The sequence below is a fragment of the Ictidomys tridecemlineatus genome, chromosome 10, assembly GCF_052094955.1.
Source record: "Ictidomys tridecemlineatus isolate mIctTri1 chromosome 10, mIctTri1.hap1, whole genome shotgun sequence".
In the NCBI taxonomy this organism is placed as follows: Eukaryota; Metazoa; Chordata; class Mammalia; order Rodentia; family Sciuridae; genus Ictidomys; species Ictidomys tridecemlineatus.
Window position 1 is genome coordinate 130723136 of NC_135486.1, and position 16284 is coordinate 130739419.

General features: G+C 40.1%; 1 protein-coding gene across 1 annotated transcript in view; it reads left to right on the plus strand.

The window, feature by feature from the left end:
• Window positions 1–3233: 3233 nt before the first annotated feature.
• Window positions 3234–16284, plus strand: part of Dnah3 (dynein axonemal heavy chain 3) — a 158467-nt gene continuing 145416 nt past the window's right edge. The window contains exons 1-7 of the mRNA XM_078024272.1: window positions 3234–3734; window positions 5776–5955; window positions 7865–7969; window positions 8508–8730; window positions 12297–12369; window positions 12756–12924; window positions 15434–15623. Coding sequence (XP_077880398.1) covers window positions 5953–5955; window positions 7865–7969; window positions 8508–8730; window positions 12297–12369; window positions 12756–12924; window positions 15434–15623 — 763 coding nt within the window. The 5' untranslated portion in view covers window positions 3234–3734; window positions 5776–5952. The remainder of the gene's footprint in view (window positions 3735–5775; window positions 5956–7864; window positions 7970–8507; window positions 8731–12296; window positions 12370–12755; window positions 12925–15433; window positions 15624–16284) is intronic.

The window sequence follows — 16284 nt, forward strand, 5'->3', positions numbered from 1 at the left end:
ACCACCTTATATTTCTAAAAATAACTAGGCAGGTAGATAGGGGAATAAGTTTAGGAATGATGGTGGTGGTGGTGGTGGTGTTAAAGATAAACCAAGGGATCCTGCTCAATGTCTTCCACAACAAAAGAAAAGGGAAGCTAACAGAAGAGTTAGGAGACCTTGGATAGACAAGTATCTATCCCTAAATTGTTAAGTTTCAGGCTATCTTGCTGGCTTTGTGCACTTTGCTCAGCTGTAATGTGATGCGTTCCCCACCCAGGAAAAGATTCATTTGTTTTCCACTAAGGCCTTGTGATCCTCACTCCCTGGGTGGACCTCACTCTGGAAAGCTGAATTGGGCTTCCACTGGGCTTTGTGTTTATGGCGCCATCTAGGGGCACCTCTGTGAATCCTCAAGTTCCTCCCACCTCTAGCATTTTTGTCAGTGGTGTGGATCCAGCCTCTTCCCAGTAGCATCAGGTCTTGGCTTTTGATGAACATTTAATGGATCAGTTTAAAAAGTCCACTTGCAGCCTTCTCTATGCCTTTCCGCAATGACTTGCTGCAGCGGACTAAATGTGTTCCTCCCAGTTTCACATGGTGAAGTCCTTTGTCCAATGTGATGGATTAGGAAGTGGGGACATTAATTAGCTCATGAAATTGAAGCTCTTATGAATGGCATTAGTGTCCTTATAAAAGGACCCCTGAGAGCTCTCTGGCCTCTTTCTGCAATGAAAAGAAGAAGATACAAGAAGTTGATAGTTTGCAACCTGGAAGGAGAGCTTCTCACAGGAATAATCCCCCTCCTTGGCCCACCCCCAAACACCACCATGCTGACACCCACCCAGAGCTTGGCCTCCTAGCCTCCAGAACTGAGAGAAGTAAATTTCTGTTGTTTGTAAGCCACCTAGTCTATGGCACTTTATTCTAGAAGCCCTAGTGGACTAAGACGCTTGGCTCTAGTTAAGCAATAATTTCAGGTCTCAGAAAAGATCTACCAGGAACACTTGGCTCTGAATAAGGCATGTGTGAAAATTCCCCAGCAACAGATTGAGCCCCTAAACTGTTAGTACCACAGAGACAGAACCAACTGGGAACCTGACTGAACTCTCCTCCCGGGTTAGCAGACTTAGCAAATATAAATAGGACACTCAGTTCAATTTCAATTTCAGGTAAACAACAGATAACTTTTTGGTATAAGTATCCCCCAAATATTGAATGAGACATACTTATCCTGAGAAATTGTTTACCTGAAACTCTGATTTAACTGGGCATCCTGTGGTTTTATCTGGCAAACCTAGGCACTTGGAGTTGAGGGGTTTGAAGATCTTGAGTTTTGCATCCTCTCTTGGAAATTATTTTTTTTAAAAGTGAGAGAGAGAATTTTAATATTTATTTTTTAGTTTTCGGCGGACACAACATCTTTGTTTGTATGTGGTGCTGAGGATCGAACCCGGGCCGCACGCATGCCAGGCGAGTGTGCTGCCACTTGAGCCACATCCCCAGCCCTCTTGGAAATTATTGAAAAGAAAGATAAGTCAGATGACAGACATACATATATAGTAATATTGTTATTATGATTATATCATATTGGTTTGATGTTTTTTGAACACAGCTAGTTTTTCAAGCACATTAAATTTCAGATGGAAGCTCACACACAAAGTCATAGGTATCATTAACCCTGTACCAGGTCCTTTCTAATTCTTCACTTCCTTGGATATGAGGTTTCACATGCAGTACAGGAAGCCTGATGATAATGTCTAAATATAAATGTCCCATTTATGTTTAAGCCAAAGTCTTGAAAAGCCAAAGTCTCTTTTATTCCAAATACTATTTAAAACCTGTATTCAGTTATCTCTCACTATCCACAAGGGATTGGTTTCAGGACCCCTTGTAGATACCAAAATCCTTGGATATTCAACTCTCTTATATTAAATGGTATAGTATTTGCATTTAACTTACACATATCCTCCTGTACACTTTAAATCATTTATACATTACTTAAAATACCCAATTATAATGTAAGTCCTGCATAATTGTTATACTAAATTGTTTAGGAAATAATGATAAAAGAATGACTATACACATTCAGTATAAACAACAAACACATTTCTTGAATATTTTTAACCCACAAGTGGTTGAACCCCAGATGTGGAACCCACAGATACAGAGGGCTGACTTTTACACTTTATGGTAGAAAATAGAAACATGTAAGAGATGAGGAAGCTTAGGTTATTTTGGAAGTGTAGAGAATCCAACTTTGAGGGACAGTGAGAAAAAGAAGAAATGGAAGTACTTAGTGCTATGTAGTACTCTCCAAAGGAACTCAGAAATGTTTGTGTTCTGGAAAGTTTCTCAAGGAAAGAGCACTGGACTTGAAGTCATCAGGATAGGGTTCAGATTTTATCAGCATTGCTTATGAGTCATGCCAACTGGAGAGTTATGCACCTCTCTGTTTTGGATTCCTTGTCCTTAAAATGGGAACATTATGGGGTTTGGGGGAAAACTGAAGATTGAAAACAAAAGTCCAGTTTGGTTTTGAGAGGACTGTAAAAAGCAGCCTTGTAAGAAATGCTTTGAGTATTTGGGCAGCTGCTAATCTTGGCACTTGCATACATGTGTGCTTACATTTATGATACTATTGATGTTAGCTGCAACATTTTTAGAAGGCTTATTGTATCAGGGACCAAACTGTCTCAGGACTGAAAAGATTCCCAGGATGCAGGACTTACAGTGTTGAAACTGGGAAAGTTCTAGCCAAACTGGGATAGACTGGCTATCTTTTTACTATGTCCAAATTGTCATACATGCATTATTTCATTAAACCTTCAACACATTATTGTCTTATTGCAAATGAAAAGTCCACTTGAAGAGATGAAGTAATTTGCTTAAGCCATGGCTAATTAATGGGAAGAGCAGGATCTGAGCCAGTCCTATCCAGTTATAGATCCCAAGAAACAGAAACTTCTGGTCAGTGCTTTCAGACCTATTCAAAGGCATCTTCTCTTTCTGCCACACCTCTGCCACCTTAGCCATTGCTAAATACCTTCCCACTGTCCCTTCTGCTATCAACACTTCCTGCTGCCCAGCTGAGCTTCCAGCAAAGGGAGTCTGCAGGACAAGGAGCTAGGTCAAGCCCAGTCTTGTATGTAGGCATAGCAGAGGCCCCTCCTTCCCTTGGCAACAGACGCTGGTGCCTGGTTACTGGCCCTGGGGGCTGGGTACAGGATCCACCAGAGTTAAAACTGCTCCAGGAGGAGGCAGAGGGAAAATAGCCCAGCTGCAAGGGGTGTTGTTTGGGAAAGTGAGACCTCCCTCTTCTCTATAATAATATCTAATTCTGCTTCCATTTTTTCCTCTACAGGAACCTTGGTGTGTTCCCAGAAGAGTTCCAAGAGAAGACCTGCTCAGGGAAAGGAGGAGCGAATGTTACAAGGAATAGGAACTGAAGCAAAAAACCCAGAAGAACCCCAGTGTTGCCCCTTCATTCTTTAGCTCCTCTTCCTCTCTTCTTCTACCAGGAAACTCCTCAGGGAAGTGTATGACCTCAGAGAGGCAGCCCTGTGAATGGAGCTTTCAGGACATCCAGAAAGTTCCATTGTCTGTGTCATCCCCATTATGCTATAAGGAATTGTGGCTTTTAGGCGACTAGATAGTTGAGGAGCATCCCTGGAGAAGCCAAGAGCTCTTTATTCATTTTTCAAATTGGTACAATTAAAGTGGACACCATGAGCAACATGGATTACTCTCAGAAGGTAGGTGTGAATTTTAAGGCATGTTTCCTCAACATGAAGGGAATCGGAAAACATGTGGAAAGAAGGATGTCTGGCTCACAGACCAGGGGCACATTAGGTACCCTTGATCTAGCAAGGGTGTTAATTGCATTTCCATGGTGTGCACTTTGAAACATGATTTTTGATGAATTAGAGTTTTGGAAATACTTAGGTTTCACTGTGAAAATGTTAGCAGTCGATATCTTTTCCTTTTCCTACCCTTCAAGGGTCATTACACCATATATTTCAACCAAAAGTTTTCAATCCCAGCAGTTCCCAAACTTCTGGGGCATATCTTAAAAACAGAGTCTTGGTCCCCACCCCACAAAGATTCCAATCCAGAAGCTTTGGAGTGGGGCTGTGACATAATCTATGTTCAGCTTAAGACCCAAGTGATTCTAGTGTAACAGATTCTTGGCTGAGCATTTGGGAACTGCCTCTAGAAGGACATGAGGACATGCGAATATCACAGCTAAATAGAAATAAGCCATCTAGTTCTACCCAAGTTACATGTCAGAATCTTGGTTGTAGAAGTCAAGATCCACTGGGTTGCCATTTAATTTATAAGAATTAAAGTAGATTTGCTGATAATACCCAAGCCCATGCTATAAAATGAAAGGTTCTCACATTTACCAAAGAAAAGACTTTTTTTTTTTTTTAAAGGTATTGAGGACTGAACCCACGGGCACTTTACCACTGAGCTACATCCCCAGACCTTTTTATTTTTGATTTTGAGACAAGGTCTCACTAAATTGCTTAGGGCCTTGCTAATTTGCTGAGGCTGGCCTCAAACTTGCCATCCTCCTGTCTCAGCTTCCTGAGTTGTTGGGATAATAGGTGTGCACCACAAAGAAGAGACTTAAGTATTCATAATTTTTTAATAAACACTTCACATAGCCAGATAGTTCTTACAAAAACCTCCTATCTTTTCCCCTTAAAGGTACCATAGAGAATTCTTAGCCAGTCAAGAAACCTCCCTTTGTTCTGGAATTGATTTCTAAATTTGCTGATCTTGCAAGTGTTCCATCTATTCCTGTCCCATGGATTGAGATGTTTTCTGTTATCAGGGTATTTTTTACTCTTTGTGTGTAAGTCTTAGTCTGTATCTGTGAACTAGCTCAGAGTTGAATTTGTTTCTGAAGAGCTTCTGTTGTGTTCTACAGAATGCTCGTGGTTTCCTTTCTTCATTATCCCAAGTATGGCTTATCTATTGCATGGCTAAGTATCTCTGTTCTCTCCTCTAAGCATCTTTTATTGACTCAGCTATTTCCATGTTTATCACTTGGATGATCATTTCTCAATACGGAGGGACATAAATATGATTCATCATGCCTCAAACCCAAAAGAATCTATGAGCTTAAGTAAACAAGAAGTACAAGTTGAATCCAGGGTTCCTGCTGATGTCATTGAAACTCTCTTCTCTTTTAGGGAACTCTGCTTGCTTCTATGTTGGCCTTAATCCAAGGCAGACTTTTCCCCATGTTAGACAAAGATGACTATCAGAAACTCTAGTCATAAACATCCTGACAACGACTTTAATGAAGAGAGAGTGTACTTCTTTCTCAATAGCTCTAGCAAAAGTGTCAGGAAATACTTTTGTCAACCCAGCTTGGGTCTTGTGCTTCTCCCTGAACTGGTGACTGTGCCCAGGAGGCCAGAGTAGTCTGATTGATCAGACGGTGCCTTCTCCTGGAGCCAGGGGCTGGGATCAGCCACATATTATAACATGGACTGAAATGAGAGTAGAGCTGGTTATGCCCACTAGGACTCTAGTTTACCTCTTTTGGTGGGAAGAGTAACTTCCCAAATGGTGTTAGGGCTGAAATCTGATTTTTCTCACACTGAGCAGAAACACAATGCCAAGACCACTTCCCAAAGAATGTCACCATTCTCCTTGACTGCAGAAGGTCAGAGATTTTTGGTTTTAATTATTCATTCTCACTCTTGCTGTACTTTCTTCAGGTGTTCCAATTTTGTGGTGTTTGCTCATTTCTCTTTTAATAAAGATTTTTATTTGAAACAGATTTAAAAAGCTAGGCCAAAGGAAAGATTTCCACTGACCACAGAACCTTCTTGCTTGCAAAACACAATACAGACAGCACTAACTTATCAATTGATACATGTCTTCCGCCTGGGATCCTGAAAGAAATAATGAATGACTTCATATTCCTGAAAGTACTTCTGCCAATATCTTCCTTGGATGGTACGGTACCTGCTTTGGTTGACCATATTCCTTTCTGATTGATGCTGGAAATTTCCATTTTGTTCACTTCATCAATATACATGTGGCTTTAAACCCAGTAATGGAAGAGAGAACTCCTGGAGATGACCAATCAGTTCTCAGATCCTGGAGATTGAGGTCAAGAGCAGAAAGGCAGAGATAGTGATTTAAATCAACATTGTAAGATTTAAAAAAAAAGCAGGGTCAGTAGTTCTCAAACACATCATATAAAGATGAAGCATCCCTGATCTGAAGAAAGGTACTTTGGTGTACCTAATATGCCACCATTTTTGAGAATCACCAAATTAGGCCATGAGAACAATGAACCCATTGCATGTTCTTAAGAATCCCAACCCATCTTTGTTTATGGGCTTGCATGTTTTCCTTTAATTTTAAGGTCCATGTGATACTTGCCATTTCCAATGTGTTGTGGTGCAGAGTGGTGTGTATTTAAAAGTCACCATGGTAGGCAAGTCTGCCTCTTATGTGGCTGAGATGTGTTACCCATCATCCCTGGGCCTTAGTTTCATCAGCTAGAATATGGGTATAAGAAATCTCATAAGGTTGTACAATGCCTGGCACATAATAATTTGGAATCATGCTAGAAATTATTGCTACTACTATTATTTAATGAGGTAGGTTCTTCAGGGGAGATAATGGACATTAGCTTGAATCAGCAGAGAGGGGTTTATTGAGGCATGGTGGGAGGCACTGATAATACTGAGTCAAATGCCACTCATCCACCCTACCCCTCACCAATGAGTTGCTTAACATAATTTTCAAATTATGTTTAATATAATTTCCAAATAAATAAAATCTATATAATAATGTCTCATTTTACAGAAGAGTTAAGTCCAAAGTCATTGCTTAAGGTCAAAATCAAAGAGCCAATATTTTCCCCTTGATATTCCTCCAAACCATCTTTAAACTGCTATATAGAAACACCTCTCCATAGATCTAGACCAATAGTTTTTTTCCTCCAGTATTGGAACAAATTGCAACTTCTCTGTCACAGCCCCAAATGAAATAGTTGTCTTAGGTATGGGGAATGAGTCTTTTTTTTTTTTTAAGCTGAAAATTGAACCCAGGGACACTTTACCACTGAGCCACATCCACAGCCCGTTTTATTTTTTGAGACAGGGTCTCGCCAAGTTACTTAGGGCCTGGCTAAGTAGTTGGGGCTGACTTTGAACTTGTGATTCTCCTGACTCAGCCTCCAGAGCTGCTGGTATTACAGGCATGTACCACTGTGCCCCAAAGGATTGAGTCTTAAGACAAAAACACATATGAATACTATTCAACAGTACTGTCACCTTCACCTCTGTTCAGAAGAGGTGGAGAGATACTTGGAAACTGAGAGTGACTGGAAGACACACATTCACACCTACCTAAGGCTCATTCCCAAGTCTCCACAATGTGATGAAATGGAGGACTTACACACTCGGGCTTTTTAAAGGTAGCACAGTGTTGCTTGTGTGTATGTTAAAACACATATAACATGCAATGCTACTGCCCTGAGCAGATTTCTCTTTGGAACTTTATGTATATGAAATACAAGAGTTAGTTTTTTAAAGTGACCCCCCTTTTACCAAGAATAGGGTATCTTGGGACACCCTCAGAATCTGGGCTTTTCCTAAGGGGGGGGGGGTTATCCAAATCGGTTCATAGAGGGAAAACCAAGGAAGAGACGCCAGAGGGATAGACAAACTGGTGCTAAAAAAAATTAAATATATTTAATAAATGGGGGTGGAATGGGTATTCTGCAGGCAGAACTGTGTGCCTAAAATCTTTCCTGGGGATTTATTTAATCCTTTACTAGTCCTTAACCCTTCAGGGGTTTGAAAAAATTCTCCTAATTCCTGACAAGTGCCTTTGTTCCCATTCCCCACAGTTCTCCAGGAGTGACTCCATACATCACATGAGCCACTCCCAGGGACGCCCAGAGCTGCCCCCGCTGCCTGCCTCAGCCAATGAGGAACCTTCTGAACTCTATCAGGTATGTGGCCCTGGCTGCCAGACCTGCTGTTGAGGGTGGCAAGGTGAAGAACTTGCTGAATACCTTCTGTTGGTATTCAGTAGGTGCTGGTAGGGGACAAACAGTCTGACTTGACAAATAGGTTTAGTGGCTTTGGTTATGAGAAAGAGCCACACAGTTGTATGTAGGGGAGTTAGAGTCTGCCTTTCCCATTAACCTGCCGTCTAATTGAAACTCTCCGAACTACTCCATCTTTCATTGTAAAAGGAGGGTCATTCTTCCTCTCTTATAGTCATGTCCATAAGAAATAAAAGCAAGAGATGCAAATCACCTGACTCACAAAGTTGTTGTTGAATGCCAGCAGTTAGCCTTGGCCTTAGAAATCATGCTCACAGTAGTCAGAGAGTTGCAATTGGTGTCTATTCAGAAAATATTTCCACTAAGTGCCGTGTGGAGAAGCATAGCATAAAGGGTGTAAAACTCTGTCTCATGTGAACAGAGCTCAGGCTCATGGGAGATGTCTCTGATCAAGTCTTGCTTTGCATTGCCTCTCTTTTAGACTGTCATGTCGCACAGCTTTTATCCCCCATTGATGCAACGCACATCATGGACCCTGGCTGTGCCCTTCAAAGAGCAGAACCACCACCGTGGACCCAGCGACTCCATTGCCAACAACTATTCCTTGATGGCCCAAGACCTGAAGATGAAAGACCTGCTGAAGGTCTATCAGCCAGTCAACATTAGTATCCCTAGGAACAGGGCTAGTCTGGGGCTGCCATCAGGTACTTGTAGCAGTGTGCAATGTTTTGTGTAGAATGGAGCTTTTCAGTGGAACTTCTACTCCTAGGTTCTAGTTCTGGCTCTACTACCTCCTCTTCAGCTAATTTTGAATAACTTCATAGAGCCAAACCCTCCTCATCTATGAAATGGAAATTATTCTCATGACTCACATTAATGGATCATTTGCATATACCAGGCACCGTTCTGTGTATTCATACCATGAGTGCTGCATCACACATTATCAAGAAATGTCATGACTTAAAGCAACCAGTATTTATTATTTCACAATTTCTGTAGGTCATGAATTTGGGCCTGGTCTAACTGGGTAGCTCAGGGTCTCATGAGCATGCAGTCAAGATGTCAGCCAGGGCCACTGTCATCTAAAAGCAACTAAAAACTCATTCATATCCTTATATCATTGTTGGCTGTTGGCCATAGACACCAGTTTCTCACCATGTGGGCCTCTCCATAGGACAGTCAGTAGCATGGCTTCTGGCAGCCCTTGAAGTGAGTGAAGGGGAAAGCAAGACAGAGCCAACAAGACAGAAATCATGCTGTTTCCAAAAACTTAATCTTCCAAATGACGTTCCATCATTTTCTAACATATTTTATTTATTAAAAATGAATCACTAGATTAGCCCATACTCAAGAGAAGGGGATTATATGAAAGCATGGTACCAAGAAATAGAGATCCTTGGGGGCCATCTTGGAAGCTGTTTACCACAGTGCCTTACAGATGTTAATTTATTTCATCTCACCAAGTATACATATATCTGATTAAGGATATGCTTTAGTAATTTTATTTTTGTTAGATGTACTTTGGAGCCACTCAATCGATTCTGTCTCAAATTCTCATTTTCTAAAATTTTTCTTCCTGTGCTAAGTGAATTCCTTCATTATATCTTCTAATTTACTAATTTTCTCTTCAACTCTGTTCTATCTTTATTTTATCATGTCTCATAAGTGTTTATTATTTCACAACAGTATTTTTTCATTTTCATACTTTCTAATGGGTTATATGTATGGTTTCTCCTAATTTCTTATTCTATTCTTATGGTCATAACCCTTTCAGAATTTGTTTATTAAATATATATGCACATCTCTAGGATGTTATCTTTGCATGCTTCTGCTTTAAGGATACACAGCAAACATTAAATACAAATTAAATACCAAAGTATTCAAGATCATTATACCTGGAAACTTAAGTTTGATGTTATAATTACTAATATCATGGTCATTATTTGTTCAAGCTGCCATAACAAAGTACCATAGACCAAGTAGCTTACAAACAACAGAAATTTGTTTCTCATGATTCTGAAAGCTGGGAAGTCTAAGATCAAGGTATCAGCAGATTCATTTTCTAATGAGGGCCTATTCTTGGTTCAGAGATGACTGTGTTCTCTCTGGGTTCTCTTATAAGGGCACTAACTCCCAAAGACCTTACCTTCAAATACCAGGATATTGTTTCAGCAGAAGCATTCAGTCTAAATGGTCATCATTTAACACTTTTCTTAAATAGTAATTATTGTAATAATTATATTTTCCCATTGTATATTTTGAAAAATTTTTATCTATGAATAATTAGTGCTAATACCTCCCAGACTTAATTGTCACAAGAATTTTCAGCCTAGTCAGAGTCTTGAGGATGAACTGCTAACATGCTTTCTGCAAAACAGAGAGCCAGCAAGACAGAAATTGCTAAGTATCTGTCATTCAAGTTCTTGTTTGAGTTGAATTATGCTTATTATTAATTAAAGGATATTTGTATTTGGAGGATGTTCAATATTTGTTTTGAAACAGTATTGGTATAGCTGCATTATTTCCATTGTGTGGATCTTTCCCTCGACGGTTGAGTTTATTAGCTATCTTTCTTGGTATTGTTTTTTCTCATGTGTGCTGAGATTTTAGTTTGCAGGCCTATGTTGAAAGGCTTTCCAACCTTTTTGCTGCATGCTTCCCTCTATTTTTTTATTGAGTTATAATTTACAGACAATAATACATGCAGATCTTAAATGTTGAGTTCAGTGGTATTTGACAATTGTTTATAACATATATATAACACATATATATGTTTATAACATATATATAAGTGTCACCCAAACATGATATAGAGAAGTTCCATCACTAGAGACAGTTCATTTGTGCCTCTTTCTAATCAAATCGCTCCCTTACCTCACACCATCCCACCCCAGAGTAACCAGCTCCTAATTCGGTCACCACAGATAAGTTTTTCTTGTTCTCACATGTAAATGCAGTCATGTAGTGTGGAGTATTTTGATGAATTCTTCTTAATCTAATTTTTTTCCTGTGTCTCCATCTGGCCTTTCAGGACCCTATGTTGTCCCCACTGTCATACACTGATGCTGAGGCTCCCTTCCTAAGGTGATACTCAGGGATGTTATAGATCTGGTCTCTGAGGCCTGGTGAACCTTTCTGGGTCATGTCTAGCTGCCATATGAACCGATGACACATGTGCTTTTTCTGCGTGGCAGTGTTGCTCTCTTTACAGCCCTTGCTTCAGTCCTGGTTTCTGGTTCCAGGTTCCAGCATCGTGGGTGTCGGGCTAGGGATGTGGAGCAGTGGTAGAACACCTGCCTGGTGTGCTCAAGGCCCTGGCTTCAGTCCTAGCACTGCAAAAAGCAAACAAATATGTAGACAAATGCAAAGAGTATTTTGTCTATTATTGTGTTTAGAGAATATTAAGAAGCTCAAAATGTGAACTCAAAATACATCTTAACTGGGAGTCTTCAATTCTCTTGGTTTCCTCCAAGTGTCAATTTAATATTAGTATGTGTTTAACATTTTTTATTAATTATCAATTTCTTTGGGCTAAAGCCTTTAGCAAGTAATACTATTTAGTATATAACATAATAATAATTTAACAATATGATTAAATTTAATATTCAATAAATAATAATTTAATAAATAGTAACATAAGATTAATAATACCTCCATGGATACTATTGAATTTAATATTTATAATTGATATTACTAAATTTAATGATGAGTTTGATATAAAATTTATTTTAAAACATTGATTTTATTCATAGTTACCTTCTATTTATTGCAAATGATACTGTTTTCTGTTTGTAATTATTATATACTTTTTACAAATGATACTTTTTTTTTCTATTTGTGATCATATAAAATTTCCTCTGAAAATAAATGTACTAAGTTTAAAAGCCTGAATCTATTTAAAGAGAAATATTAAATAATAATACAACTGATGCTTAGAAATTGGAGCATACATTGTTGGGAGCCAATTGAGTAGGCAGTCATCAATAGTTGTGGAAGGTATAGCTGAGTGAGTGGGAGGTATGTTTAACCCCGTTTCACAGCTGGGGAAGCTGAGGCCTGGAGTGAGAAAGTCACTTCCTTCGGGTAGCACAAGTAATTAGTGACACATGTGGGAGCAGAGCCCACCTCTCCTCTCTGGTGCCCCACACTCTGTCCATTCCCCTTAGTGTGCTCCTGGACTGTCCTAAGAGTTATATCCCTGTGGACAGAGAATGGCCCAAAACCACTGCCTACTCCTGATGTCTTTCTTTTCTTCACTGATGTCTTGCAGCAACCAAAAGCTCATCAGAGCCCAACAAGAAGAGAATGAAGTTCTGTCTCAAAGACAAAGAGGATTTTACTGGGTAAGGTATCACTGTGGACAACAGAGAGGGAAGGCCACTGGGCTGAACCTAAGAAGATTGTGGTCTCATTAAAGCCACGCTCTGCTTCTTGGTTTCAAAGCATTCCCACTCACCTAGCAACTTAGTTTTTTTCTCACCAACTGCCTTAATTCAAAACTTCCAGGTTCTAAGTGAAAATAAATTAACCAACTGAGCGAGAGCAGTGTGACATATCTTCGTGGTGTTCAGTGGTTGGGGTCATCTTTGAAGCACACACACATGCCATTAGATGATACAGAGGAAAGAGTCTTCTGTTACTGAACCACACTTACCAGATTGGAGGAAGTGGGTCCAATGCCATAGTTTCTCTGTGGAGTACCAAGGGCTGAGCTGTTTCTATTTTCCAGGACCAAGTCGCCCTGCTCCACATACTCATCCATGAAGAAGGAGGAGGACACAGATGTCAGCCTCCCTGGAAGCAGACCAATGAGTCCAGAACAGCAGATTGATGTGATGTTGCAGCAGGAGATGGAAATAGAAAGTAAAGAGAAAAAACCATCTGAATTAGACATGGAGGTACGTTCTTTCTGGCCCTTTTCCCTCAGTGTGCTAAATGTTGTTCTTGGCATCTGAGGGATTCAAACTGGTCCAAACCACATGATAGACCTGATTGACTGTGTGTGTGTGTGTGTGTGTGTGTGTGTGTGTGTGTGTGAGAGAGAGAGAGAGAGAGAGAGAGAGAGAGAGACAGCAAAAGAGAGAGACTGAGAGAAATATAGAAAGAGAGTACTCTGACCTACTAAGTCTTAGAAATTGGTGCCCTTGGGTCCTTTTAGAACATAGGTGAACCATAAGCTAGAGTTATCTGATTTTTCAGAAAAAGAAACAGGACACCCAGTCAAATTTGAATTTCAGATAAATAATGAGTAGTTTTTTAGTATCATTATATCTCAATATGTCCTTTTTTTTTTCCTGACAACCCTGTCATAAGCTGAATGTGGCCTGTAGATGTATTTTGAAAATGAGGGAAAACTCATCTAAGCTAGGCTTTCAATCTCTTTAAAAAAATTTAAAATATTTATAGCTGAGCTGGTTAACTTCCTCCCTTAAATGAGAAATAAATTCTCTAACTGGTCCTCGTCCTCACCAGTCTCTACTCTTATGTCTACCCAACTTTCATTCATTAGCATTACCTGCCTGGCTCCAGGTAGAAGTTTGAGTTTCCAATCCTTTTCTTAAAAGACCAAAGCTTTAGCACAAACAGCTTGTGGTTTTATAGTATGTAATAAAATAATTGATAATAGAACCCCACATCAACTAGGTATATGCAATTGTCACAATTCCATGCTAGACCCTTTAGCTTCTTGAAACCACTAGACACCTGGTACCATGATTATCCCCATCATCCAGGTGTGTAATTTGGGGTGAAGACTGATGGAGCAACTTGCTCAAGGTTACTCAATAAGAGGCAAATCTAGATTTGGCTGTTCCCAAGTCTCTGTGTTCTTAAAGAGTTATGCAACGATTCTTAAACTTGCCTGAAGATAGGACTCACCTAGGTGCTTGTTAAACCTCCCTAACTACCTGAGGAGGGCCTGGTTAGCTTCATTTTAACAAGAACCTTACTTGCTGCTGCCCACCTAGGTGGTTCTTAAAGTCAGGGAAGTTTGGCACTACTGTCCTTTGCAGATGAGCTTTAGGATGGTTTGTTTCAGGAATTTTTGACTTTGCAATGGTGTGAAAGCAATACACATTCAGTAGAATCTCTACTTCTAATTGTGAAATTTGATCCTTTCCTGGGCTATACATATGCATCATGACACTCTCTTGATGTACGTGGCAGTGGCAGTGAACTGTAACTCCCAGACAGCCACACAATCATGAGAGGATACAAGCAATATCCACAGTGTGCTGTGTTGCTAAGCTAGGGTGTTTGGTAGGTTAGGTGGAGTAAATACATTTTCAACTTAGATTTGTCATTATAAGTCAAGGAGTGTCCTGTATAAGCTGCTAAGTTTAAGGTTGGAAAGAAGTGGGCTGCAAGTGGGTTGAGGCTGAAACCTCCGTGTTAGTGTTTCATAGCTTTGACAAGAACAACTTAGAGGAAGGAAAGCTAATTCTGGCTCACAGTTTGAGAGGTCTCAGACCCTGGTTGGCTGACTCCGTTACTTGAGGAAAGCTGCACATGATGGCAGACAGGCATGGTAGAGCAAAGCCACTTAGCTCCTGGCATCCGGGAAACAGAAAGAGAGAGAGATAGAAGAGAGTCAGGGACAGAGAGGCCATGGCCTGGGCCATACTTCATCCCGCCACGCTCCACCTGCCTGTTGTTTTCACCAGTGCACAGTAAGTCCATTCAAAATATTAATCCATTAAATGGATTAATCTACTGATGAGATCAGAGCCCTCTTGATCCAATCTTTTCATCTCTCTATTCTCTAATACCTGAGCCTGTAGACATTCCAGATCCAAACCATGACACCTCTTGTCCAAACTTTGTGCCTCTTGTTCAACTGAAATTTTTCCTCCTCAAAGCTACCAGCAATTTAGGGAAAAACCCTACATAAACAACTCCTCAAATCCCCAGGTCACATCAAGTATTTTTATTTAGTTTTTGTGTTTATGATTTTTAAATTCAAAAGCCCACAGTTGGATTACAGGGGAAAAAAAAAATCCTAAGGACTTTGGGGATATTTTTCTCACTGACAACTACAAGCCACAGGATTAAAGTGCTTTGTAGAGGATCATTGTTGTTCAGGAGGGTGAATTATTTGAGTCATTTTCGGATTTTGTCATTCCTCTTTTTAAAAGTCACTTAGTGTATACTAAGCAAGGCATTGACAAGTCCTTCATTATTGCCCCTAGTGAAATCTCTCTGGCTTTGGTTGAATCTTCCAGAGCTATGGGAAAAACTTGCCAGTGATCTTGTTGCAAAAATGTGCCAGGCCAGAAAGAAGGATCGTAGCAAATGAAGAGTGGAGTTGGGTACTGCATGAACAGGGTCCCTTGGCAGGTGATGGGTGGGACAGATGGGCACACTTACTCAATCATGACCTTTTTCTTGCTGATGACTTGTTCATGAAAGAGATACTGTTACTATTTGACTAATGGAATCCAAAAAGACATGATTACACCCCAAGAGAATGAAGTGATGGTTCGGATTTCAAAGTTGATTTCTACTGCATTGTTGACAAATCCCTCCCTGGTACCGCTGCTGGTCACCCTTGAGGAAGAGAAGGAAAACGACTATTACAGTAGCCTCATGAAAAGCATTGGTAAGTTGTGCTGCTATCAACATGGTTGTGGCTGTGTCCCTGTAGTATGCTGTTTTTAAGTCCTTTGGGTATAGACCGAGGAGAAGGATAGCTGGGTCAAATGGTGATTCCATTCCCAGTTTTCCAAGGAATCTCCATACTGCTTTCCATATTGGTTGCACCAATTTGTAGTCCCACCAGCAAAGTGTGAGTGTACCTTTTCTGCCACATCCTCGCCAACACTTATTGTTGTTTGTATGCATAACAGCTGCCATTCTGACTGGAGTGAGATGATATCTTAGAGTAGTTTTGATTTGCCTTTCTCTAATTGCTAGCAATGTTGAACATTTTTTTCATATATTTTTTGATTGATTGTATATCACCTTCTGAGAAGTGTCTGTTTAGGTCCTTGGCCCATTTATTGATTGGGTTATTTGTTTTTTTGGTGCTTAGCTTTTTGAGTTCTTTATATACCCTAGAGATTAGTGCTCTATCTGATGTGTGAGGGGTAAAGATTTCCTCCCAAGATGGAGGCTCTCCATTCACCTCACTGATTGTTTCTTTTGCTGAGAAGAAACTTTTTAGTCTGAGTCCATCCCATTTATTGATTCTTGCTTTAAACTGTGGAACCAACCTAGATGCCCTTCAATAGATGAATGGATAAAAAAAAAATGTCACACAC